This window comes from Frieseomelitta varia, unplaced genomic scaffold, assembly GCF_011392965.1.
Source record: "Frieseomelitta varia isolate USP_RPSP 00005682 unplaced genomic scaffold, Fvar_1.2 scaffold_278, whole genome shotgun sequence".
In the NCBI taxonomy this organism is placed as follows: domain Eukaryota; kingdom Metazoa; phylum Arthropoda; class Insecta; order Hymenoptera; family Apidae; genus Frieseomelitta; species Frieseomelitta varia.
Genome location: NW_025110010.1, coordinates 3,175 through 29,361, shown reverse-complemented (window position 1 = coordinate 29,361; position 26,187 = coordinate 3,175). Strand labels below are relative to the sequence as shown.

The following is a 26,187-nucleotide window of genomic DNA, read 5'->3' as shown; positions in this document are numbered from 1 at the left end:
GTTGTTAGCTAAAAGTTTGGTACTATTGTTTCAATTCTGATAAAAAAAATTGAATATTCTGTAGTTCTTTTAATTAAATTAGAACCTTGCGTGTAAGTAATTTTCTAACAAGCCAAGAATCCTTAATCAGAGAAAAGATTAAGTGAAGACAGATAAAATGGAAATGTAACATTTTGATTAAAATTTTATATATTTTAATATTTACAATTTTATAATTTTAATATTTACTATTTACTATTTTAATATTTACTAATATTTTATAATTTTGATATTTACTATTTAATATTCAATATTTTACAATTTTAATATTTAATATTTACTATTTAATATTCAATATTTTACAATTTTAATATTTAATATTTGCTATTTAATATTTAATATTTTATAATTTTAATATTTAATATTTAATATTTTAATATTTAATATTTAATATTTTAATATTTTAAAATTTTAATATTTAATATTTTATAATTTTAATATCTACTATTTAATATATAATATTTTACAATTTTAATATTTACTTACGTGTAAGTATTTTTCCAACGGCAAATTGCAGGCTGTAGTGCCGCAGTATCTACGATTTATCAATAATGTTTCTTTCCAAATTGGATATACGCTTTGTAAAATTTTCCCCATTAACTCAGTGTGACTCAGTGTTACGAAACGCTTAGTTTACGTTCTCGTTGCAATGCAATGTAATGCAATAAAGCGCAATAAATCATACATGAAAATTGAAAGTATTTTTATTTCGGGCGTAGCGTATTACTTGCGTTGCGTATGGCTATTGTGTAACAATTTCTAATTAATGTAAATGGATACTATCCGGACGCACGTGTTATTTGTTACGTATCACGTTATTAATCTCCCTTGTCTTTGTCTTATGAAAATTCCATTTTGAAATAAATACACTCGGTAAACAATATTCACATTTTTTTTTTTATTATTTACAGTGAACCGAAAATACAGTCTATTTCACACCTGCGTGATTAAATAAATCATGTATCGATAAACAATACAATCTAATAAATCAAATTAATAAATAAAGTAAAATTATAATTTTCTCTTATGTGTGTATCGTCCATCTTAAAATAAATTTACGAACATTTTCAGAAACATCACGAGCAGTGACGTGAAAATTCTGAAATAATTTAACTGAAATCATTTCTTCGCTGAAATATTTCTCCAAGCAATTTCACTCGTTATTTAACTCGATTTGAACGCGAACCTCTTCTATTTCTAGTCCACGAAGAGTACGTGTTCGCGGACCTAATGTCAAAGTGGCGCCTCACGTAACGAGAGCGATAATAATCTTCGAACTGGCTTCGAAAATAGCGAGACTCGAAAGGAAGATCGTTCATAAAAAATGGCCAGAGTTTTGGCGAAAAGTTTTGATAGTAGTCGGAGAACTGCTCGCGATGCCACGACCATCATTTCGAATGGAGGTACGTTTCCAACGAAGAGACGTCGCATTTTGTACCGCGAATCAACTCGTCCACGAAGCCAGCTTGGATTCTGAAGTTGGTCTCGTTCGAGCGCAACGTGCCGGTCATGTATTTCTGGAAAGACGCCGTGAGGACCCATAGTTCTTGTCTGCCTTTCTTCGACGTTATAATCTGAAAAAGAAAGATCAATCTAAGGATTCTATAGTCATTCTCTGACTCAGACTTGTCGGCACTTTTTTCTCTTTGCGAGAATTTAGCGAGTTTAGCACTCCTCATCTTCTTTTCCTTCAAACTTCAATTTTTTTGATTTAATTTTGTTTAATTTTTTGATTTAATTTTGTTTAAGTTTTTAATTTAATTTTGTTTAAGTTTTTAATTTAATTTTATCTAACTTTTTTATTTAATTTTATTTAATTTTTTAATTTGATTTTATTTAACTTTTTGATTTAATCTTATTTAATTTTCTTATTTAATTTTATTTAATTTCTGGACCTAATTTTATTTAATTTTTTGATTTGATTTTATTTAACTTTTTGATTTAATCTTATTTAATTTTCTTATTTAATTTTATTTAATTTTTTGATCTATTTTATTTAATTTTCTTATTTAATTTTATTTAATTTTTGGATCTAATTCTATTTAATTTTTTGATTTGATTTTATTTAACTTTTTGACTTAATCTTATTTAATTTTATTCTTATTTAATTTTATTTAATCTTATTTAATTTTGTTCTTTTTTAATTTTATTTAATTTTTTGACCCAATTTTATTTAATTTCTTAATCTAATTTTATTCAATTTCTTGACTTTGTTCGTCAAATTTTCTCACATATATGTTAGCGACGATTCAGTTTTATAATCCACAATTTACGACTGGACGGAAATCCCAACGATTAATTATTTAATTATACACTCTTATACTATAATTTTGTCATTTTGCTTCTTATCTACGAAAAGTTAATACGAAGGTATCTTTAATTTTGGTTACATGGTGGGGCACGTTACATCGTGCAGCGTTTGGAGAAAGAAACAACAGGGTGAAGTAGATATGAAAGGTGGCCAAAGATACTCTTTCCCTTATGGCACGCAAGCCACGTCAGTTAGACAGGTCTGATCTATAATAACTCTTGAATGGAAATTTTCTTTCCAGTTATTCCATATTCAGTTTTCTGCAGAGCACGATCGACAAGATACTGTCTATTTAAATTCCATGTTCTATATGAACTTTGAACAATGGAAATCGAACGGGAAAAGATAACTCGGATTAAGAAAACTCGGAATTTTTACATCACACGTACCTTTAAGCCAGAGGGGAACTGCAACGTCTCCGAATTCCTAACGATCATCTCGATATTTTTCTTTCCGTACTGTGGATAGTGCTTGCTGTTCCAGCAAGCGATCGCTAGATCAGATATCAAGCCAAAGAAGAGTACCCCATCGCGATCCATGGCCTCGGCTACGGACTGCGAGGATCTCTCTTCTTCGAACGCTACGAACGACCTTGCCGCGGCCTCGGAGTTCTCGTGGAAAAGAGTGTAATTCCTAGATTAGGGAACGAACGATCGTTTTCTCTTTAAATGATTAATAACAATAGGATTTCTCGAAACGTCGAAACCTCGGGAATCTAAGAAAGCTTCGAATTTTAAGCTCTTGTGCTGGAATGATGTGCCACGCACGTCGAGAATGTTTTGTTCCAAATTGCAACGCTTGGTACATTTATTTTTGTAAGTAAATGTGCAAAGAAAAAAAAAAAAAAAAGATAAAAGAATGTTTGATTTATGTGTCTGTCAAATATACTTCGTAAAGATGATGGTCTTTTGTTTTTAATTCCGAAACGATAATGTGAACTAGCTTGTTTATTTATTAAATATCTTAATATAATAATATCTTGTTGAATTATTGAAATTATTACTAATATATACATAATAATTATTATATATATATATATAAATTATGTTTATTACTATAAGTTATATGTATAATATATATAAATTTATGTTTACTATAAGTTTATTATTATAATAATTATTATATATATTATATTATAATATATATTTAATATTATATTATATTTATATAATATTATAATATTATATATTTATTATATATATATTATAATTATTATATATATACATTATACTATAATGATTATTATAATTATACATAAATTGAATTATATTATATATATAATAATTATTGTTATAAATATCTTATTATCATAAACAAAACTCTGAACCATCATATCTTCATACGTAAAGACGTTCGTTTACATTTTGTTTAACAGCGACCAGTAAAAATTCACGTGAAAGTGTTACACTTCACTAACTTTCTCGAAGCAAGAAATTACAAAGAAAAAAAAAAAAAAGAAAAATCAAAATGAAATCAGCACACACTTCTTCGAAGTCAGTCAAAGTTTCGAAAAAATCGAGTTCCGAGAATTCAAACTTCGATTAGCTTCGAACCCGATAATAATCGTTATCAATGTACACGTGAAAACCTGAATGACCGTTAATGATCGATGACACGATCGTCTCAGAAACTGACCTGATCACAGATGTAGGCACCCACGATTCGACTCTGCTGGCCAACGAGTGGAAATAAAGGATCCTGTCGCCGTTGTGAACGGGGCCTAAGGCAAGACCGAGGACCCCGTCCATCAGGTCAAACGTGCCGCCGTTGATGTCGAACGTGCCGTACGGTGGATAAGGGTAGAACAGGTTGTTGCTGATCCTCCAGGATCTTGAATTGGAGAAGTCGTAGACGATCAACGCGAAGCCCGTCACGTCGGCGACGTAGGCGAACGTGTTTTTGCATTTGTCGTCTCCGTTCCGAACGTCCACGACCACCGTGACGAACAGAGAGTCTTCCTTGTACTGATCACGAGGAAATCGGTGGCTGGTGATCAGCCGAGTCTCGCGGAGAGAGAACACGAGAAGCTTCGGCGAGCATACTTGTTTCTCTTCAAGCTTCCCGGTGTCAAGGACCCACAGTCGGTCGCATTCGTCTATCTAAGGGAAGGATGATGTGACAGGAAATTTCGCAACTCGAAGGACTCGCAGTAACAGCCTCGTTAATGCTCGGGCATTAATTATCGAAGCTGTCGCGATTTTGTTTAAAAAAAAGAAATTGTACGATAATAAATTAATTTAGACTTTCGAACGCCTGAATCCCTTTGCTTTCAAGGTGCACTGTACGATGCACATTTTAATTCGATTCGAATTGAATCAAAAATTGAAAGTAGAGGCTTCAACCTGTAAAACGAGCGCGAATTTATTAACTATACGATTTCGGTTCTTTTACAAAATTGTGATATTAAATATTTGAATAATAGTATCTATATTATATATAATAATTGAATATTTATTATTATATATTATATAATAAAAAATGTATAAATATGTATATTATATATTATATACATAATAATTATTATAATATTATAATAATATTATATATATAATAATAAATAATAAATATATTATATTATATAATTATATAAATATTAATATTAATAATATTAATGTAATTATTAATAATAATATTAATATAAATAATAATATTATTAATATTAGTAATATTAATATTATTATTAATAATATTATTAATACAAATACTAATATTATTAATATTATTAATATTATTAATATTATTATTAATAATACAAATATTAATATTATTAATATTATTAATATTATTATTAATAATATAAATACTAATATTATTAATATCTATAATATTAATATAATTATTAATAATAATATTAATATAAATACTAGTATCATTAATATTAATAATATTAATATTATTATTAATAATAATATTTATATTAATAATTATACTAATAATATTAATATTTATATTAATAACTATATTAATATTTATTACAAGGTAATTAATAAAAATCATTGTATATGGGGTAATTTTAACAATTCTTGTAGATGCAACGACGTATCTAAAAAATGCAGATGCAACTTTTTTAAAAAATTATTAATCCTTTTCACACATTGATCAATATGAAGAAGTACCAATCTGTGTGTGTCGAGATATATTTTCACTTCGTTTTTATCATCGTAATCTATCGTACGAGAGAATAAGGTCAGTGTTCTTGCCTTCCATGCGTAAATTTTGAAAATATCTCCAGAACTAATAATTTTTTCGACGTGCTCGACGTTCCATGTTCTCTTTTTATTAAATATTGAGTTTTTTTTTTCGTCCGAGGTCGAATGCAATGACATAGTAATTTGTTTAGGTGTGCGTCAACGGACATAATTGGTGCAATTTGCACCAGTTAAAAAAAAAAAGAAATACGAAGATATGAAACAGTATATTACACTCCATTATTCTTTGAGGTAAGTATCGAAAGCGTTTGTTGATAAATTATCACTCACCTGTACGAATAAAAGCTCGGTAATTAACATGACTATTAATAATTTATCTATAATTACAACATTTTTTTTCTTCAGTTGGTGACAAATAAATACGATTAATAATGTATGAGGTTATTCACGATAATATTCATCCACTGTTCGTTGAAACAAGTGACACCATTGTTAATATTACTGAAAGTTTGTCACTTGGAAGCTACGTGTAAAATAATAAAAATGGAGCAGTGTTCTTCAGAACAGAACACAATAATATTCTTCAGGAACCAATGTTACCTGTATTCTGTAAACGCTGATGATAGAAGCACAGTTATTTGCGTCGTTGTAAGTCCAACTTGGATACGGCGTGATCAGGGGGTTTCCATCAAGTGACGTCTGATTGGTGACATAGCCCAAGGTCACGGGTACGCCGTCCTGAAATCTTGGAATGGCCATAAACACCGTCGATTTGTGCTCTTGAAACGACAACAAAGATCTTTCCTCATTCTTAAGATCATCTGACAAATTTCCTTACACGTACGACTCTGATTCTCTCTTTTTTCTCTAAATTTTGAAAAAATTTTGAACTAGAAGAACACCACTATATGTTCATTTTATTATTACCTTCGTTGTAAACGTCAACGTCGATAGGTAGTGGCGAGCCAGGTATGAAAACCCTGTTGTTAATGGCCGTCATTCTAGCATACTCGTTTGGAAATGCAAAGTCCAACGCTTTCCACGAGTAGATGCCCTTCAGTTTCTCGTAAGCTTGTAAATTGACGATCGTCGAGAGCAACAGGACCGACGTGCAAAGCAGTTTCATCTTCTGAATCTTCATAATATGATTATTATATATTGATTAGTTTAGAAGATTATTTTATGCTGGAAACATTATTATATACTGGTCAGTATACCACTGTGGCTTTTTCAACACCAGAAACATGATTGAAGCGATGGGACCTAAATGTTGTTATAAATGTTTGATTCTTTTACTAAATTATAAAATAAATTATAATAAATTATAATGAATATAAATGTTTGATTCTTTTACTAAATTATAATAAATTATAATAAATTATAATGATAATAAATTATAAAGATAATAAATAGTAATAAATTATAACAAATTATAATGATAATAAATTATAATAAATGATAATAAATTATAATAAATTGTAATAAATTATAATAAATATTCTACTTTGGATATTTTATATATTTCCATATGCATGTTATGTATATGCATATTTGCACTTTCGAATTTCCCATAAATGCATAAAAATCCACACACGGTGAATTAAAAAACTATTGGCGATTTTATGGAAACAAATGATGTACTAACAAAATCTGTTTTCATAAATTGTTCACTATATAATAATTATTCACTAAGTAAAGTAAATTGAACAATAGCAATTGCCAATAATAAGTTATGCGAAAAAAAAAGTTAAGAGTTACGCTTGTAATTTCAGTGCTTAATATGCATTTAATGGAAAAATTACAAAATATCCTGTTGTAATATACTTTTATATGTAAACTATTTATAATAGCACATTTCGTTTGTTTACAAAAATATTGCAAGAAAACTAAATTTTATCAAGACATTTTTCTCATTCACTGTAGTTTCCAACTACAAGCTTTTCTTGCTGCATTATCGAGGAAATCAATTGCTCAGTTTCAAGAAAACAATCCGAAACAAGTTATGTTTTTCTTCAACACTGGAACTATCAAATTAATTAGAATGGTGAATTTATAATTTTTCATGGAAATTTTGCATATTTATAACAGTGTATTTTATGAGAATGATTATTAGTAAGATATATAAATAGAGGCTTATGCTTTTTATTATGTTACAAAAGTAGAAATTTTGTATATTTGCAACAGTGTATTTTTAGACTCGAGTGATTTTTAGTAAAATATATAAATAAAAGCTTGTGATTTCTTATTATGTTACAAAAGTAAAAATTTTGTATATTTGTAACAGTGTATTTTCAAACAAATGATTTTATTAGTAAAATATATAAATAGAATATTGTGTTTTCTCTGTTCCTTGCACTTTAATTTTTCTGCCACAAATTTTCAGTTGTCGATAGTGTCAAGTGACACGATTGTTCAAAAGTTATACTACGAAATTTGTTTTATGGCGATAACCGAAGAAATATATTCAGGCGTAAAAAAAATATTTAAGAGAGATTCTATGAATAACTCGTCGAGTGTGTACATTCCATTATGACATTGAAGAATTAATGACACTCATTTTATCACAGAAGATTTATTATATCATCAAGATTGTCATTTGAATACACATGAATCGATACGTGAGAAATGAACAACAACAATAAAGATAACGAAAAAAATAAAAAAAATGTGCAAGTCTTTCTAATTTAATTTACGAAGTCCAGGGCTGGGGAAAATTTGAGCTTGAAGTGTGACACAAAATATTGATAATTGAAGTATTTCCATGAGCAAATATTATTTGTTTCATTTGGTACTTAAATCAAAATACTAATAACAAAATCAAATACTGTTTGAAAATACTACTTCGTTTAATATTTAAACCATGAGCAAATACCATTTACAAATGTAGGAGAACAAGAGTTTCGAAATAAAATAATATTTCTTGCAAGTTGTGTTTCAAAGATTTAAAAGATAATATGTGTAAAAAATGTGTTTTATTTGAAGCAAATAAAACGAGTTAATAATACGTAAAAATTACTTTCTTTAAGAATATTTGTCTGTTTATAAATAAAATGAAAGTCTTATGTTTCGATAAAAATCTCGGAACTGCTTACTTGCAACATTATTATTTGAAATATTATTTAAAAACACTATCACCTTAAATTTCAATGCAATACTTATTTGACAATAGTACGAGTTAGTATTAAAATATATCTTTGAAACACTATTTCTAGACTATACTGAGACTATACTTGAGAAGATAAAAATACTTAAGTATTAAAAGTATAAAATATTTAAGTAAAAATATATAAGTAGTGAAATATGTCTTTGAAACACTATTTCTAGACTATACTGAGACTCTGCTTGAGAAGACAAAAATATTTAAGTATTAAAAGTATTAAATATTTAAGTAAAAATATATAAGTAGTGAAATATATCTTTGAAACACTATTTCTAGACTACTTGAGAAGATAAAAATATTTAAGATAAAAATATTTATAGTAAAGAGACTATACTTGAGAAGATAAAAATATTGAAGTACTAAAAATATTCAATATTTAAATAAAAATATATAAGTGTTAAAATAGATCTTTGAAACATTATTTCTAGACTATACTGAGACTATACTTGAGAAGATAAAAATATTTAAGTATTAAAACTATGAAATAGAAAAGAGACTATACTTGAGAAGATAAAAATATTTATAGAAAAGAGACTATACTTGAGAAGATAAAAATATTGAAGTACTAAAAATATTAAATATTTAAGTAAAAATATATAAAGTATTAAGATATATCTTTGAAACACTATTTCTAGACTATACTGAGACTCTGCTTGAGAAGATAAAAATATTTGTTTCTATTTTAAAAATCTGCTTCTCCTCAGCCTTGATGGAGTCTAAACTCTTCAAAAAAAAAATGCAAAACCACAGCACACATGCTTAAATTTGACTCACCACTTTAATATCGTTGGAGGATAGTTGTAACTTGAAATTCGTAACGAGACTGCGGCAATTGTATCTCGACCCAAACTTCCAGCTGTGCCGAATTGTTCAAGGGAACTCTCCTGTCCCTGTCGCTCGTTCTTTCGTAAAGTCAATCACTTTTTACGTGTCACCCGCGTAACTTTCACCGTTAGAGTGGAAAAAACATCGACTCACAGCGATTGCTAAGAGAATAATCGATCTCGATTCGTAAAGTGATTCGCGATCGATTGAACTCGCCAATGTTTCCTTAAAATTTTCTTCCTCTTATTCAAGAAATTTCAACGTCCATCATTTTGCGATTTAAAGAAATATGTGTCAGAAGCACACTCTAATATCGTTTCAAATCAAAAGTGTTTGCATCAATTATACTGTCTATCAACGCACTGTTATAATTCCTCTTTACGATCTACGGTTGTGTAAATTGAACGAATTCAAATTAAATTGCCACGGATATTGACTAGCTTCTCGCAGAGATCAGACTATGCGCGATCAGCTCATTGATGACGAGAAGACAGAGAATGGAACGTAGCTCGCGTTGCCGCGTTCGACTACAGACTGAGCGGACAGATGCTTCTGGAACAACGAATCTCGTTGTGAAAGAAGTACGTACCTCCGAGACGTCTTCGAGATCGGGTAGATCAAGTTTCGTCTTTTTCGATTTATCAGCTGCTTGGAAACAAATCCGCGTATGCTGGACATCGAAGGAGGTCGACGACGCTGGGGATTTCCCAAGATCTTTAATTAAAGAACTTACTCACGAGTCTTTCACGTTCACGTCGTCACTCGATGAAGACTATCTCGAGGAAATTTCAAATTTCATCCAAAGTCGACATTCTTCGCATTAACGTGTAATACATCTATCATGACGTCACGAATTGAAAGCACTCTTTTTTTACGAACTGATTCTACTTTCTGTAATTTCGCGAAATTTTTGCAAGTTTCTTCGACTGATTTGAAGTAAAAAATTAATTTTAACTATAGCTTATTTGATTAATTTTTTTCTCCTTCCCTTTGTGATCTATGTAACATAGTGATCTATGTAACATTGAACATGATCAAGCGTATATTCGTAACATTGATGTTATGTTTATAGATTTCATTCTTTCCTGTTTGACCACGGGACAGCGAGTTTGTTACACTTTTCTCGATGTCAATAAACTGTGAACAATGCCCAGTAACATATCCAAGTTTTTCCTGTTCTCGTTTGAAGTCGATAGCGCAATGCAATACATTTCTACGGTTGGAGATAATTTATGAACTACGTAGCAAGTATGGGAACTTTTATCTCGATAATTATATAATAGAATTTTTACTTCTCTTCGAGACATCCAAACGATGTAAATAACAATTACGATCGATGCTAATTGTGCAATTGCAAAGTCTTACTTGACAGATTAATCATGATATATTGCGATTTTATTGCGAATTTTCAGTTCTATCGATTTTCAGTTAATAATAAAAATACCATCCGGTCGGGAAGTTCTTCGTCAAACGTTTTACGACGTATGAATACACGCAGATTGAATTTTTGCGTCTGAAGTTCACAGTCTCTTTAACTTCTTGCGCTGGAATGACGTGCCACGCACATCGAGAATTTCTGTTATATTAATTTGTAATATTTTCTCAGTTTTAAGTATATTTAAGTAAAACGAAATAGGCAAAACAAATAATAAATTTATTGCTTCTCAATAATTTTTATCCACTGATACTGACGAGTTTAAAAAGAAAGAGACGAATTATCGTATACGGTTTGGTCACTCGTTATGGTCCGCAATCAGTTGCCAGCGCAAGTGGTTAACCTCTTGCCACGCACGTCGAGAATTTTTTGTCCCAAAATTGCAATATTTTCTCAGTTTTAAGTGTATTTAAGTATAATTCAGACAAAACAAATGATAAATTTATTACTAATCAATAATTTCTATTGAGTGATATCATACCGGCGAGTTTAAAAAGAAAACGACGAAATTTCTGTATACAGTTTGGTCACTCGTTATGGTCCGCAATCAGTTGCCAGCGCAAGTGGTTAACCTCTTGCGCTGGAATGACGTGCCACGCACATCGAGAATTTTTTGTAATATTAAATTGTAATATTTTTTCAGTTTTAAGTATATTTAAGTATATTAAGTAAATTTTAAGCATATTAAGTAAATTGTTAAGTAAGTTTTTAAGAATATTAAATGAAACAAAATAGGCAAAACAAATAATAAATTTATTACTTCTCAATAATTGTTATCCAGTGATATACATATGAGTTCAAAAAGAAAGCGACGAATTATTGTATACGGTTTGGCCACTCGTTATGGTCCGCAATCAGTTACCAGCGCAAGTGGCTAATAATTTACAGCTTACATGAAACTTTGATATTTAACAGATGAGTTTTTTGAAAACTGTGTAAATACGTGGGAACGTATGAACGAAAGGAATTGTACGTAAAATTTGAGATAAACAATTCTTTTTCTGGGATTTCTGTGCGTTCGTATATTGGAACGTGATGTCATCTACAGTACAAACAGGTGTGACCGACGTGCGAGCGAACAACGCTATTTTTCAGGGAAGAGATATCAAATAAACATTACATCGATAGAAAATACAAAATATTTCTATTTTTTCACCATACAATGCTGCGCTTTACAAATGATTCACTACGATCTCCTACTACTTTCTAACGTGCATCTATCTCGAAATTTTTTAACAGCGTCCTATCTATTTTCTTTCGTCGAATGTGATTTGTAAAATTGCCATTTTATTCCACGCAAGCGACGTCATTTTCTTCTTCTCTTTTTTTTAGTTCGATAAAAATTTATGACGCTTCATCGATTTCTTGAGTCTCGTGGAAAATCTCCTGTCGACGTGTGTACGTATGTAAATGACACGATTCTCCGGTTATTACTTAGTTTTCTATCTAGAATCCTATCGTGTTGTTGTAGAACTGTGGCGGGAAGTAAGGCTGACTGAACGAATTGAGAATGTTTGTCGGATGTTTCGGATACTGCATTGGTACCAGCCTCATTAATCGAATGTTGATGTCGCGCGCGTTCACCTCCTGTCTGAAGAACTTTTGAAACCTGGTGCTCAGCAGCCAATAGTTGCCGTCATCACGTTCTGTGCATCGTATCTCAGCAACGAACTGAAGCTTCTCCGGGTTGTAAGCTAAAATCCTGGCGAAAGGAGAAAAAAGTTTCTTTTATTCTTTCAAAACTTATTAAACACAATTTCGTATCCTAAAGTTTCTATCTACGTTTCAAAGATTGACTGAAGAATAATCTACGAGAAGAACTCTCGTCTTCTAGTACTCAAGAAATTATACATATATCAATTCTACGATTTTTGCCTTGTTTTAACATTGTTCGAACATTTTCTAAACGTTTGAATTTTTTTACTATCTTCTCTTACTGATGTAAGTCTCGTTCTCAGAAACTGACATTCTATGAAATAGAAAAACGTAGTAACGATAGCAACAATCATAAAGCAATAATAATAATAACTGTACGATACAATAAAACGTAGTATGATATAATAAAATAATACAGATAATGTATGATAAGACAATATAATATAATAATAATAATATAGCAAATATAATAAAATAATATAGACAATAATATTAACTAATATAGATGCTAAATGTATGATAAGACAATATAATATAGCGTAATATAATAATAATAGTATAGCAAATATAATAAAATAATATAGACAATAATATTAACTAGTATAGATAATAAATAATAAAAATAATATTATAATAAACGTAATATAATAAAATAATGTAAATACAATAATAAATGCAATAATAATAATAGTGACAGATGATATGTAGAAAAATTATAGGCTGCCAAGAGAGAATCGAAGAAATTTATCGTTCAAGATTATTTTCACAATTCATTTTCATCGATATCGTGCGTATTGAATGATAGTAATACCTCTGTCTATTGGTCTGCGGTTGCCAGGCGGCGATGGCTGTTTCAGTAAGCGGGGAAAACAGAATCGTATCGTCTCGAGGGTCGACGGCCAGAGCGAGACCTTGACTGGATTTTTTACCCACTAGGGTCACAGGCAGTTGCTCGCCAAACGATGGAGGACCCGCTTGAAGCGCAGTTGTTGGCACGCTGAACAGACGATCGGTCGCCAACGGTTGATAGTAAACGGTCCCGAGTCTGGCGGAGAACCCCAGGCCAACGACCCCGTCCAACAATTCGAACGTGTCGCTACCAATCTGTAAAATATTCACGTCCATCCGATCTGATTTGATTCGATGGAAAAAATAAAATTTATCTACCTTGCGTTTGGAAGCAACAGAAACAGTGAGATCCAGGAAAAATCAAATAATTTCAAATATATAGGAATATATGAATTTATGAATATATAGGAATATATGAATATATGAATATATGAATATATGAAAATATGAATATATGAATATATGAAAATATGAATATATGAATATATGAATATATGAATATATGAAATATAGGAATATATGAATATATGAAATATAGGAATATATGAATATATGAAATATAGGAATATATGAATATATGAAATATAGGAATATATGAATATATATGAATATATATGAATATATATGAATATATATGAATATATGAATATATGAATATATAAATATGTAAATATATAAATATATAAATCAAATATTTTTATACAAAGTTCCGAATAAATCGGAATTTCCGTCAGACTTCTCTTTATTGTTAAATTATCACATATTACGTACAGCTTGGTTCAATAAAAATTAGTTCAGTAATAATTATATTTTTGAAAATATGAAAAAGCTTTGTATCGCAGCTTTGCGAAGCATTGTACGGTAATAATAATTTTTTTATAGCTCACGCGGGCTTTCGAAGATTTCGAGGACACCTCTACTTTTTTCAAAAATGAAATTACATATTTTTTTTTATGTATTAATTCGACATTATCTATCGAAAGTATGTACGTATTACGATTATTAGTTTTGGAGATGTTTTAATTTTCATTTTATTGTATTCTACCAAAAATTTTATACACTTCAATTTTATTGAGAACAATATAAACTCTCATATTCTCTCGTTTCCTCGTGTGATAAATTTTTCAAAATTCCTCCGAATTAATATTCAGATTCCAATTGGAAAAGTGGAGGTATCTTGGGATCTTTGAAACACTATTATAGCTCTTCCCATACTAAACAATTTTCGTCGACAAAATTGTTTCGCATCTCCAAAAAACAGTGGAAATACTCAAGTGTTGATTCTCACTGGACTAATCTGCATATTATACATTTTTATTTACTGTTTGTGCAGTGGTAGTCGATAATGATATTCCTATGATACTTGCAGAGCATTTTTACGGTGAAACGGTTACCTCGCCGTGTAAATTCCTAGTATTAAAAAAATTGAAATCGCTGACCCGAAAGCGTAAATATTTATCGGAAAACAAGAAACCGCGCAACCGCAGAATTCAACCGCAGAAGAATTTCAATGTGCTCGCCTCTGTCTTTCGTTGTTTGCAAGTCAAAGAAAGGTGCGTAACTCGTTCGTTCGTAACATACTGCGAGTAGTGTCTCGTAATTGTTATCGATCCATCATAGTTCAGGAAATGTGGAAAGAAACGTTTCACATAAAATTCACGTAATCGTACCCGATAAGTCGAGAAATCCGGATGGGGATACATGGTCGCGTGCACCACTCGCCAACTTCTCTCCGTCGCGCCGTCGAACACCAGCATACCTTGAAAGAGAGATAGTGACAATCATGAAATAATAATAATAATAATAACTGTATGCTACAATAAAATGTAGTATGATATAATAAAGTACTATAATGTATGATAAGACAATATAAAACAGTGTAACATAATAATAACAATATAGTAAAGTAACAAATATAGTATAAATATAATTATAAATATATTATATAATTTATATTTTAAATTATAATTATTTTATATTATAATATGATATATTATATTATATTATAATTATATATATTACAAATTATAATTATATTATATTATAAATATTATATTATATTATAATAGCATAGTAATTAATATAGTAAAATAATAATAAAATATAATATAATAAAATAGACAATAATATTAACTAGTACAGATAATAAATAATAACAATAATGTTATAATGAATGTAACAATAAAATGTCATATAATGAAATAATGTTAATAATAATAATAAATAATAATAAATGTAATAATAATAATAGTGATAATGGCAATAATGAAATATAAATAAGAATAATAAAATTACAACATTCGAAGAAGATAATAATAAATGATTAGAGAGAATATTTAATTACCAGGTCCAGTGGTGTCAGATATATAAAGGAATACATCGTCGCAAGTAGTTGCAGCGGTGTCGTCGATGATCATGTTTGTCAGCAGCGTGTTCGGTCTCAGAACCTGAAGAAGACAAACTGTATTTTACGAATTCGTTTTAAATGTCACGAACGTAGCACAATTGGAATTTAACGAATCACGATCAATCAGGTAGCAAATAGGTCATTGAACAGTCGTAAACAAACATAATCATAAATTGATCTGACTATTGAATCCAATTGAAATAAATAAACAAAGAGGAAGAGGGAAGGAAGAAAGAAAGAAGCTCACCTCTCGCGGGAACGTGAACTGTCGCGTCAGTTGATTGGTTTTCGAGTCGAAGACCATTATCTTCGGTGGGCAAACTGGCCTGAAGTCTTCGATCGACGTCATCACGCCGCTGTCGACGACCCACAGCCGATCACACTTGTCCAGCTTCGTCCTGTACACGGAGATCAACGTGGAGCAGTTCAGGTCGCCTCGTCCGGCGGCGTGCCAGTCCCAGGATGGGTAAGCATGGAGTTGCGGGCTGCTCTCCAACGGAAGATTCCTCGGGATGTAGTTCAATGTCGCCGGGATGCCGGCTCGCAATCTCGGTACGCTGACGAAGATCCTGTCCCAGCCAATCTCGATCCCGGTGGGCACCACGTTCTCTGGACGATACTGATTGAGGAATTCTCGTTCGTACGGGAGGGCGAAGTCCAACAACGGCCATTGGGCTATGGTTTCTAGGATCTCCGCGGTCGCTGAAGCGCAGAGCAGCTCCACTAGGAGGATGATCAGCTGCATCCTACGATGCACGAGTGATTTCGAGTCAAGGCTATATTTATAATATCAAATATATTGTTATCAATATAATATAACAATTCATCAGTGTATACAAGTTTCATGTTATAATTTTCTGTTTCCATTTCATAATTATATAAAAAATGATTAATAATATATAATAATAATATAATTATACAATAATATATAATTATAGTACAATTATAAAATGATATATAATTATAGTACAATTATAAAGTAATATATAATTATAGTACAATTATAAAGTAATATATAATTATAGTACAATTATAGAATAATATATAATTATAGTACAATTATAAAATAATATATAATTATAGTACCATTATAAAATAATATATAATTATAGTACAATTATAGAATAATATATAATTATAGTACAATTATAAAATAATATATAATTATAGTACAATTATAAAATAATATATAATTATAGTACAATTATAAAATAATATATAATTATAGTACAATTATAAAATAATATATAATTATAGTACAATTATAAAATAATATATAATTATAGTACAATTATAAAATAATATATAATTATAGTACAATTATAAAATAATATATAATTATAATATAATTATAAAATAATATATAATATGACTCAAATATATAATATAACAATTTATCAATATATATATGTGTGTGTGTGTGTGTCTGTGTGTGTTAATATTAACATTTTATTCGTCTGTGAAATAATGTTACATCTACATTGAAAACTTACTGAATTAAATGTGAACGATTTCTTATTTGCATAGCTATTTTTAAGGAAACGATCAATTTAATTTCTGACATTTGTAATATAATTATTTTCTACATCAATTAGCATTATATGTCACCGACTTATAAATTAGCATTTAGTATATCTCAACAACAATTATAAGTTAGAAACTAACCGTGCAAACGTTAGTTTCACTTTGTAAAAGATATAGAAATTATATAATTATTTATTGTTGTCTTAAATTAATGGAGGCTATAAAACAGTAAAAAATGGCCAACAATGAGATAGAAAAAGGCTATGAAACAAAAATTACTGATTACTGAATAGAAAAAGTCTTTTTGGAAGTATTGATATAGAATATCACTGAAGGTCGAGCAGGTAAATGGTCATTATAAGTTGAACCTTCAATTATATATAATTTTATAATTGTGTGCACATCGATTAAACATTCGAAGTGAATTTTTAAATAATATTTCTGAATATTCTAATTGTTTAAACATTATCTAATGTTTCTAATAATTTACTTGCAACAATTAAACAATAAATCCTCTTTTGCTTCTAAGTGTTATTTAAAAATTTTAACTAATAATTTATAAGAATCTTGAACAATGTACCTAAGAGAAATGACTTTAACTTGTTGAACGAAATGATTAATTTAACTGTTTAATCGTAATATAAAAGTTGTGAAAATTATTAAACAATGTCTAGAAATATTGTAGAAATAATTTAATTGTTCCAAATGAATTATTCAAACTGTAAAATAATGCATTACGATGATATTTTTGTATATTATTTAACAAATTAACTATTTATTTTTAGCAATTCAAGCAGTGATTGAACTTCCAACTTTCCATTATTTCATAGTTTGCATAGTTTGCAACAATTCATTTATAATAATTAAATTATATTATTTACAATAACGGAAAAGATAACATAATACATATATTCCTTGCAATTTGAAATAATAAACGAGTGAAAATTTTTATATGTTGCGCGATTACTCTGAAGCGACGATCACTGTTTAACTCGATTTTTGACTACATAACTTTTCTCTACATAAATTTCTATTTAATATACGTCAATGCAGTTATAACTTAGAAATTAATATCATGAAAGTGTAAATTTATTTTTAGCCAGTTATAGATCAAGAAATTAATAAATTATTACATTTGGCATTGTAACATATTTATGAAAGTGTAACCTTGCGATAGAAATCTAAGAACTATTGATTAGTATAATAGAAAAATTGTTTCGAGATACTAAAAAAAAATTATCAACAGTTCCGGGTCACTGACGATCGGAACATTAGGTTAACTTTCAGCGGTATGGAGACTTATTACCAATTAAACTTCCGTCGTGTGCACATCGACCAAAATTTAGGAGTGAGTTTTAAATAATATTTCTGAATATTCTAATTTGCTTAAACATTATCTAAATATATTTTGTCCCTAGATACACACATATATAATTCACATGTTATAATTCTCATTTTATAATTATATAAAAAATTCAAGATTCTAGATTCAAATATAAAATAAAGTAACAATAAATATGTACAAAAGGAATTATATTAAAAATATAATAAAATATAATAAAAATATAATAAATTTGTAAAAAAGGAAATTATACATATTAAAAATAAGAATTAAAAGCAGATTTGAAAGTATACAAAAATTTATGTACTTAATTATATTCAAATTTGTAATAATAATTCTAAAATTTACATCATTATAATAATTAATTTATAATTGATAAATTGTTATATTATATATTACACTGATAAATTGATAACGATATATAGTCATCGATATATCAATATAATATAATAATATTATATTTATAATATTAATATCAATATAATATATAATATAACAATATATCGACGTTAAATAGTATAGATACTGTTAAATTAAAACGTTGAATGATGTGGATTCCTTAACGTTCGAAAGCAAGCAGAGCAGCTCCGTCTTATTTCAATACGTTTGTTTTTTTCGCGGCAGGGTATTTGACGCTTTGAAATTGCTTACATTTTGGAGTGAACTTGAAAATTATGTCTTCAGTGCGTACATTGTCATTCAAATGTTTAAGACCACTTTGCATTAATCTGGAATTTGTGCAAGTACATTTGTCAAAGTACTTTTGCCTTTAAATTTATTAGAATCATTCATTAACAGGGTAATTTATTAGGAATTTTTTAAAGAATTTTTCTCAAGTTACAAGTTTAGTTTACTAACCAAAGTATATTAATAAACACAAATAACTACCCGAGTCGTCTGTTCCTATTCAAGCAAGCTCCAACCTCAGCAAATCATCTAACGATGATTTTACAACACTGTCGATACAGGGGACGATATGCCATTTTTATACCAAATTTATATAAACTATTACTATACTAAAATCACACCAATATTAATGAAATAATAATATGAATTCAAATCATAAAAATCAATTAATTCACACAATGTCAAAAGTAGAAATTGCATTTGAAGGTAAAGAGGGAGAGTAGCATATGTTACAAATTATTTCCCCCTTCTTTTACACTCTTGTAATTAATTAACACTCATAGACGTTGGTATGTGGACGTTACGTGAAACATTTCTCGAGTGAAATCATTTTTTAAAAGATGAAACGATGGGTGGGTGATTCTTGCTTGCGTCGGAAGTCGCGTCGTGAAAACGGATTTCACCGCGATGTTTTCTACTCGATTCGAATTCAAACAAACATTTCATCAACGCCGCGAAAGAGTCACGATCGAACGAACTTTCGATGATGGGAAAGGCCGATAGACATTCGAACATAAAAGTGATCGATTGCACTTTGTGTCCGTGCACCGAAAACACGTGTTCGCGAGAGCTTTCCAGCGTAACTTTCCGCGTGTTTTGCAACAATCGGCGATCACAATGCACGCAACATAATGATGTTGATCTGGACACGCGTTAACAAAACGCGCACCAACTGTGCATTATCACGCGAATGTCTTGCCTCGAGGTTCCCTTTGGAAAGTTACTTACTTTTATGTCGAATTAAAAAGGTCCCAACTGACGTGACCAATTACATTTGGAATCGTAGAGCTTTCGTTTCGAACGAAAATTATGAAATTTGGAAATTTTAGTATGTTTGGTGTAAGACCAAGTTCTCTTGCAATATTTTTGTGAAAAGAAACGACGCATTAACAGAATGCCATTTAATATATATATGTTGAGCAGAATTATTAATTTTAATTTTATACTATTTAATTTATTTATATTTAATTAAGGAATTAATTATATTAATTAATTTAAATTGAATTAATAGAAAATTTTATTTCTATATTATGAATTCAAATCATATACTTTATCAAGTTATTATTAATTATGATAAACTCAAATAAATTATTTTTATGATAAACTCAAATAAATTATTCAATATAAATGAAAAAATATAATAGTTAAAGCATAAAATAGCAAAAAAATTATTTAAATTTGTAAATGGATATTCAATTATTTGTATCCCTAATCATGTTAATATAATGGAAAATATTAATAAATATTTAATAAAAAGATTGATTAATTGGGTAAAATTTTAAATTTTTCATTTTATTATTATTTAATGGAGGTAATAATATTATCACGTACGAAAGGCAATCGCAATTTCCAATTATGAATTATACAATAATAATACAAATGTGAAAATTCGAAAATTCAAATAATGTTGACGTAAATTATGCAATAGTAATACGAATAATGTAAAAATTCGAGAATCCAAATAATGTTGATGTAAATTATGCAATAGTAATACGAATAATGTAAAAATTCGAGAATCCAAATAACAATGACATAAATTATGCAATAGTAATACGAATAACGTAAAAATTCGAGAATCTAAATAATGTTGACTTAAATTACGCAATAATAATACGAATAATGTAAAAATTCGAGAATCTAAATAATGTTGACTTAAATTCTGCAATAATAATACGAATAATATAAAAATTCGAGAATTCAAATAATATTGACTTAAATTATGCAATAATAATACGAATAATGTAAAAATTCGAGAATCTAAATAATGTTGACTTAAATTCTGCAATAATAATACGAATAATATAAAAATTCGAGAATTCAAATAATATTGACTTAAATTATGCAATAATAATACGAATAATGTAAAAATTCGAGAATCTAAATAATGTTGACTTAAATTCTGCAATAATAATACGAATAATATAAAAATTCGAGAATCTAAATAATATTGGAGGGTCTCTTTTGCAACTCGGTCGTTCATTCGAACAGAATATAAAATATTTTTAATTAAAGTTAAAAACAGGTGTGTCTTTTTCTAAAATCATTCGACAACATTTCAATATTTTACAACAGAACATTTTGTAATTTTTTTCGATAATATTCCGCCATTAAATGCTGATTAAGCACTGGTACTACAATACTGGTATATAATATTTTCGACTCTCGAATTTTCCATATCACTTGCGTTATTATCGTTATTTTGTGTTCGTAGTGAATTATTTGCAGAAACAGATTTGATTTATATCATTTCTCCTTGACAAAGATGTCATATCGAAAAACTGAGATGCGTCGATATTTTTTTCACATTCAGCATTTATTCTTGAGGAAGCTTTTTTTCACCTGATCTTGAATCCATCAGACGTCCAGCTTACTCAAGCATAAATTACTGGTTACGTAAAATTACTAGAATTTTGCAGAATGCAATACGATCGGTTTAACAACCGTGCTACATTGACAACGAGTGTTAAGTTTCGCACCTCTCTCTGATCGAGTAACAATAACTTTCTTTCAATTTCAAACGATACTAGACGTCTGTTAGGTTTTTACCGATGACAGACAATTGCGTTCAACGATCATATTTGACGATCGTGACTGAACACGACGTTGATTTTACGCGACCGAAACTTATCGATTATCGAATTTCAACAAAGTCACGGTCTTTGACAGCTTCTCGCACAATCCAAGCGCAACGGGTGCCAGATGTCATTAAACTTTGCGGTCGATCTTGAAACCGGTCTTACTGCACAATAATTCAAACACTTCTATTTCTCAAAATTTACAATCTCACATCACAATCGCGACGATTTTCGGATATCTCGCGATGAAGAATCATTATCGATATAAATCGAAGTTTTGTTTATACACTAGGCGAGTTACACTTAATGATTTATATTTCGGGGGAAATTTATATTTCGAAATTGTGCTGGCGCTGTAATTCAGTAATTCCACTGACGTGATGAATTTTATATACTAAATTTATATGAAATTTCTATTGAATCTTTTTTTATATTAAATTTAAATTTTATATTAAATTTATATTAAAATTTTTTCACATTAAATTTATATTAAAATTCTTTTTATATTATATTTATATTAAAATTTTTTTTGTATTAAATTTATATTAAATTTATATTTAAATTTTTTTATATTAAATCTACATTAAATTTTCTTTTATATTAAATTTATATGAAATTTACTAAATTATTTTCTATATTATATTTATATGAAATTTATTAAATTACTTTTTCATATTAAATTACGTTTTTACTCAATTTCATACATTAAATTTTTTATATATTATAAATCACCACCAGAGATCGAATAAAAATTGATAAAAGGACCAACCTCGATGTGTAAATCCTCGAGCTTAGACCAAGAAAGTCTAAAGAAACCGAAACACCAATCTCATTCAGTGAGGTCGTGCACTCAGTTCGAACTAACTGCAAGCCCGTCCGACAAGCGTGTACCAAGTCCCGCTGTCTGAACACCAACTGATCTAATTTCCTTGCATCGACTAGGATCCTAGTGGTCCGAGAGACAGGGCGCGAGCATATGGTAGAAAATCGGCATATTGCGCAACAGTGTACGCGATAGCGAATCGAACGATTCTTCGTGACATTCACGGCTACACCCTCGGGGAACGTGTTTTGCAGATCGTGGCGTGGTAACTTTTTGCCAAAGGTTACCATTGATCTCGCCGTTGATCGAGAGCGCGAAAGCCATTGTTATTTCTTGCTTCTTGTAAATTTGTCTGCAAACGCAAACTTGAACTCTGAACGAGGCGAGTTCTTGAAGTGAGACAGCGATTGATTGTGAATTTAATTCATGCGATTTGAATTCTTTGCGATTGATATTCTCTTGCCTGAATTTGTGACCAGTGATTATTTTTTGATCGTTAGTATTATATAGTATTTTTTGGTCATTTATTTTTATTTTATTTACGTATTACATTTTATTTTATATTTTATACTTAGACTCTATACTTTATATTAATATAATATCTGTTATATAATATTGTTTTATTATTATACATTTCATATTTTATATTAATATAATATTTATTACATAATAATATTTTATTATTATACATTTCATATTTTATATTAATATAATATTTATTATATACTAATATTTTATTATTATACATTTCATATTTTATATTGATATAATATTTATTATATAATAATATTTTCTTATTATACTTTTTATATTTTATATTAATATATTATATTATACTAATATTTTATTATTACACCTTTTATATTTTACACTTTGTGCTTTATATTTTATATTTTATATCTTATATCTTATATCTTATATTTTATATTTTATATTTTTTATTTTATACTTTATATTTTATTCACGTACGTTACATGCTTTTTATTTTCATTTCTTTATTGTTCAAATGAAACAATTTTGCAATATTTATGAATCCGAAACAAAGTCAATTCAACGAAAGTAAGAATTACAATAAAGGAAGAGGAACTCAAAAAAAAACTGACAAAACAGAATCTCGTTGTCTATGATTTGATCCATTTTTCTTACTACACTTACGTTACGTTTTAATTAAAATTCTAAGACCGCTACAATGTCGACAACTCAATCAGATACTTTTTAATGATGCAACGCATTTCAAGAGATCCCCTATTACGCGAACAGAAAAGACAGTGACTCGAGATTTCAAAATAGGAGCGTGCCGGATACGAATCACCGCGATGGAGAAAGTGATTTGCCAGACAATGCTCCACACAGGCACTGACATTCAGTATCCGCGGTAACCAGCTACGCCTACTTGGAATGTATGTTTCTGTTTACCTCGATAACGACACAAACCACAAAAACTGAAAAAAAGAATTCCATTCGAAATATATTGTTCCACTAAATCGGACCGATAATTCTGCAGTTACAACTATACGTTGTCACAGTTTTATGAAATTCGCGTTTACGCATTAATTAAATCATGCAGAGTGCAGGATTTCTGCATCTAACGACGGAAACAAGGGTGTTTATAAGTTTTTATAGATTCATTTTAAAAAATATATTTCATGGGTAAATACCATAATTTTATAGTAAATATATAAAAATATATTTAAAAAAAATATATATATATGTCATAAATATATAAAATTATAATTTACAATATATAATACAAAATTATAATAATATAAAATTATAATTTACAATATATAATATAAAATTATAATTTACAATATATAATTTACAATATATTGTTATTGAGTTAAATAATGTAATGTATAATATATTATCATAGTATGTATAACATCATAATTGTAATAATATGTGTGTTATTAAATTATATTAAATGTATGATCATAACATGCTTACATTATTACACGTATATTAGACATATTTATTTTATAAATCTACATTTACAAATGCGTTAACTTTGACTCCTGCTGCGAGCATAAGAAACTTATGGAACAAATTGTCTGAGATAAAATCTAAACGTAGTGCCACTTGCAGTAGAATGTAGAATGTGAATTGTGTGCAGTAAACAGGTAATAAATATTACGCAGAATTTTCCAATATAGAAAAAAGTGAAACAACAGGTTTTAACTAAATTATATCCTGTGTTTCAATTCAATGACAAGTGTTTTAATGTCGTCCGATGAAAAAGAAAAAAAAATTGGCAAATATGGCTTCGCCAACTAGAGAACAAAAACACATGAAAAAATATCTAATTACCAGTTACGAATTGGTGTTATGAACTCTAAACGATAATATCTCGAAAGTGAAAGCATATGACATACGGTGTTTTCGCGTACCGTATATTTTCGAAATGGCAAAATTAACCAAATTACGAAAGGAAAGTTTAATTCAAACGATTTCTACCATTGAGATTCTTTTAGGACCGGATTGGTACATGTTTCTTTCCTGATCGGGATAACCAAAAATGTACATAAGAAAGAGTGGGTGCGGTCAATAGTTCCGGGGACATTCGATTGGAGTATAAAGGTATCAAGGACTTCTACATAGCATTTGCTACTACAGTACGCTCAATTGCCATTTTCTTCGTGTACCGGTGTGTGTCACTATAGATCAGCGATGCACAACCTTCCGCGTATAAAAAAAATCACAAAAACAGCATATAAATAGTATATTATAGTATACTATAGTATATTATAGTATAATAATAAATAATATAAATAGTATTATAAGCAATAATAAATAATATAAATAGTGTTGCAAGTAACAATAAATGATATAAATAGTATAGTAAGTAATAATAAATAATATAAATATTGTTGTAAGTAATGATAAATAATATAAATAATATTACAAGTAATAATAAATAATATAAATAGCATTATAAGTAATAATAAATATTATAAGTAATAATAAATAATATAAATAGTATTATAAGTAATAATAAGTAATATAAAGGTGCTTATAAACAGCACGGATTATAAAAATTTCTTTCGAATCTTTTCCCGCCCTCCCCCTCTAAATAAAAAAAAAAGAAGAATAGCAGAAACAAAAATATAGATACTTGTTAGAATGGTGTTTTCTGTACTTTCAATTGAGTTAATATTGTGCAAATAAATACAATTGAAACGTAACCT

The 26,187-nt window shown here is 28.7% G+C and overlaps 2 protein-coding genes across 4 annotated transcripts; both read right to left on the bottom strand.

Annotated features, from left to right (window-relative positions):
- Positions 1–915: 915 nt before the first annotated feature.
- Positions 916–10,691, bottom strand: LOC122529096 (protein yellow-like). Of its 2 annotated transcripts, none has more exons than XM_043654884.1 (6): positions 9,434–10,691; positions 6,427–6,634; positions 6,100–6,278; positions 3,986–4,449; positions 2,740–2,983; positions 916–1,613 (listed from the first exon to the last, which is right to left on the bottom strand). In XM_043654884.1, exons 2-6 carry the CDS (start codon positions 6,623–6,625, stop codon positions 1,428–1,430), a joined length of 1,272 nt encoding a protein of 423 aa, XP_043510819.1. In that variant the 5' UTR covers positions 6,626–6,634; positions 9,434–10,691; the 3' UTR covers positions 916–1,427. The 2 variants fall into 2 exon arrangements, with proteins under 2 accessions (XP_043510819.1, XP_043510820.1); XM_043654885.1 differs by having other exon boundaries at positions 6,427–6,628.
- A 1,355-nt stretch (positions 10,692–12,046) lies between these two features.
- On the bottom strand, positions 12,047–23,307 carry LOC122529095 (protein yellow). Of its 2 annotated transcripts, none has more exons than XM_043654882.1 (6): positions 22,949–23,307; positions 16,079–16,607; positions 15,769–15,871; positions 15,095–15,183; positions 13,387–13,679; positions 12,047–12,621 (listed from the first exon to the last, which is right to left on the bottom strand). In XM_043654882.1, the coding sequence occupies exons 1-6, from the start codon at positions 23,290–23,292 to the stop codon at positions 12,366–12,368; spliced, it is 1,614 nt and encodes a 537-aa protein (XP_043510817.1). In that variant the 5' UTR covers positions 23,293–23,307; the 3' UTR covers positions 12,047–12,365. The 2 variants fall into 2 exon arrangements, with proteins under 2 accessions (XP_043510817.1, XP_043510818.1); XM_043654883.1 differs by having other exon boundaries at positions 16,079–16,577.
- Between the last annotated feature and the right edge of the window lie 2,880 nt (positions 23,308–26,187).

Coding starts and splice junctions, on each gene's coding strand:
- LOC122529096 (XM_043654884.1), bottom strand. CDS start 6,625: ATGAAACTGCTTTGCACGTCGGTCCTGTTGCTCTCGACGATCGTCAAT. Junction 2,984..3,985: donor GTGCCTACATCTGTGATCAG/GTCAGTTTCTGA, acceptor TCCCTAATCTAG/GAATTACACTCTTTTCCACG. Junction 1,614..2,739: donor AGTTCCCCTCTGGCTTAAAG/GTACGTGTGATG, acceptor TTTCTTTTTCAG/ATTATAACGTCGAAGAAAGG.
- LOC122529095 (XM_043654882.1), bottom strand. CDS start 23,292: ATGGTAACCTTTGGCAAAAAGTTACCACGCCACGATCTGCAAAACACG. Junction 16,608..22,948: donor TCGAGGATTTACACATCGAG/GTTGGTCCTTTT, acceptor TTATAAATATAG/CCTTGACTCGAAATCACTCG. Junction 12,622..13,386: donor CCGCAGACCAATAGACAGAG/GTATTACTATCA, acceptor TCCTTTCGCCAG/GATTTTAGCTTACAACCCGG.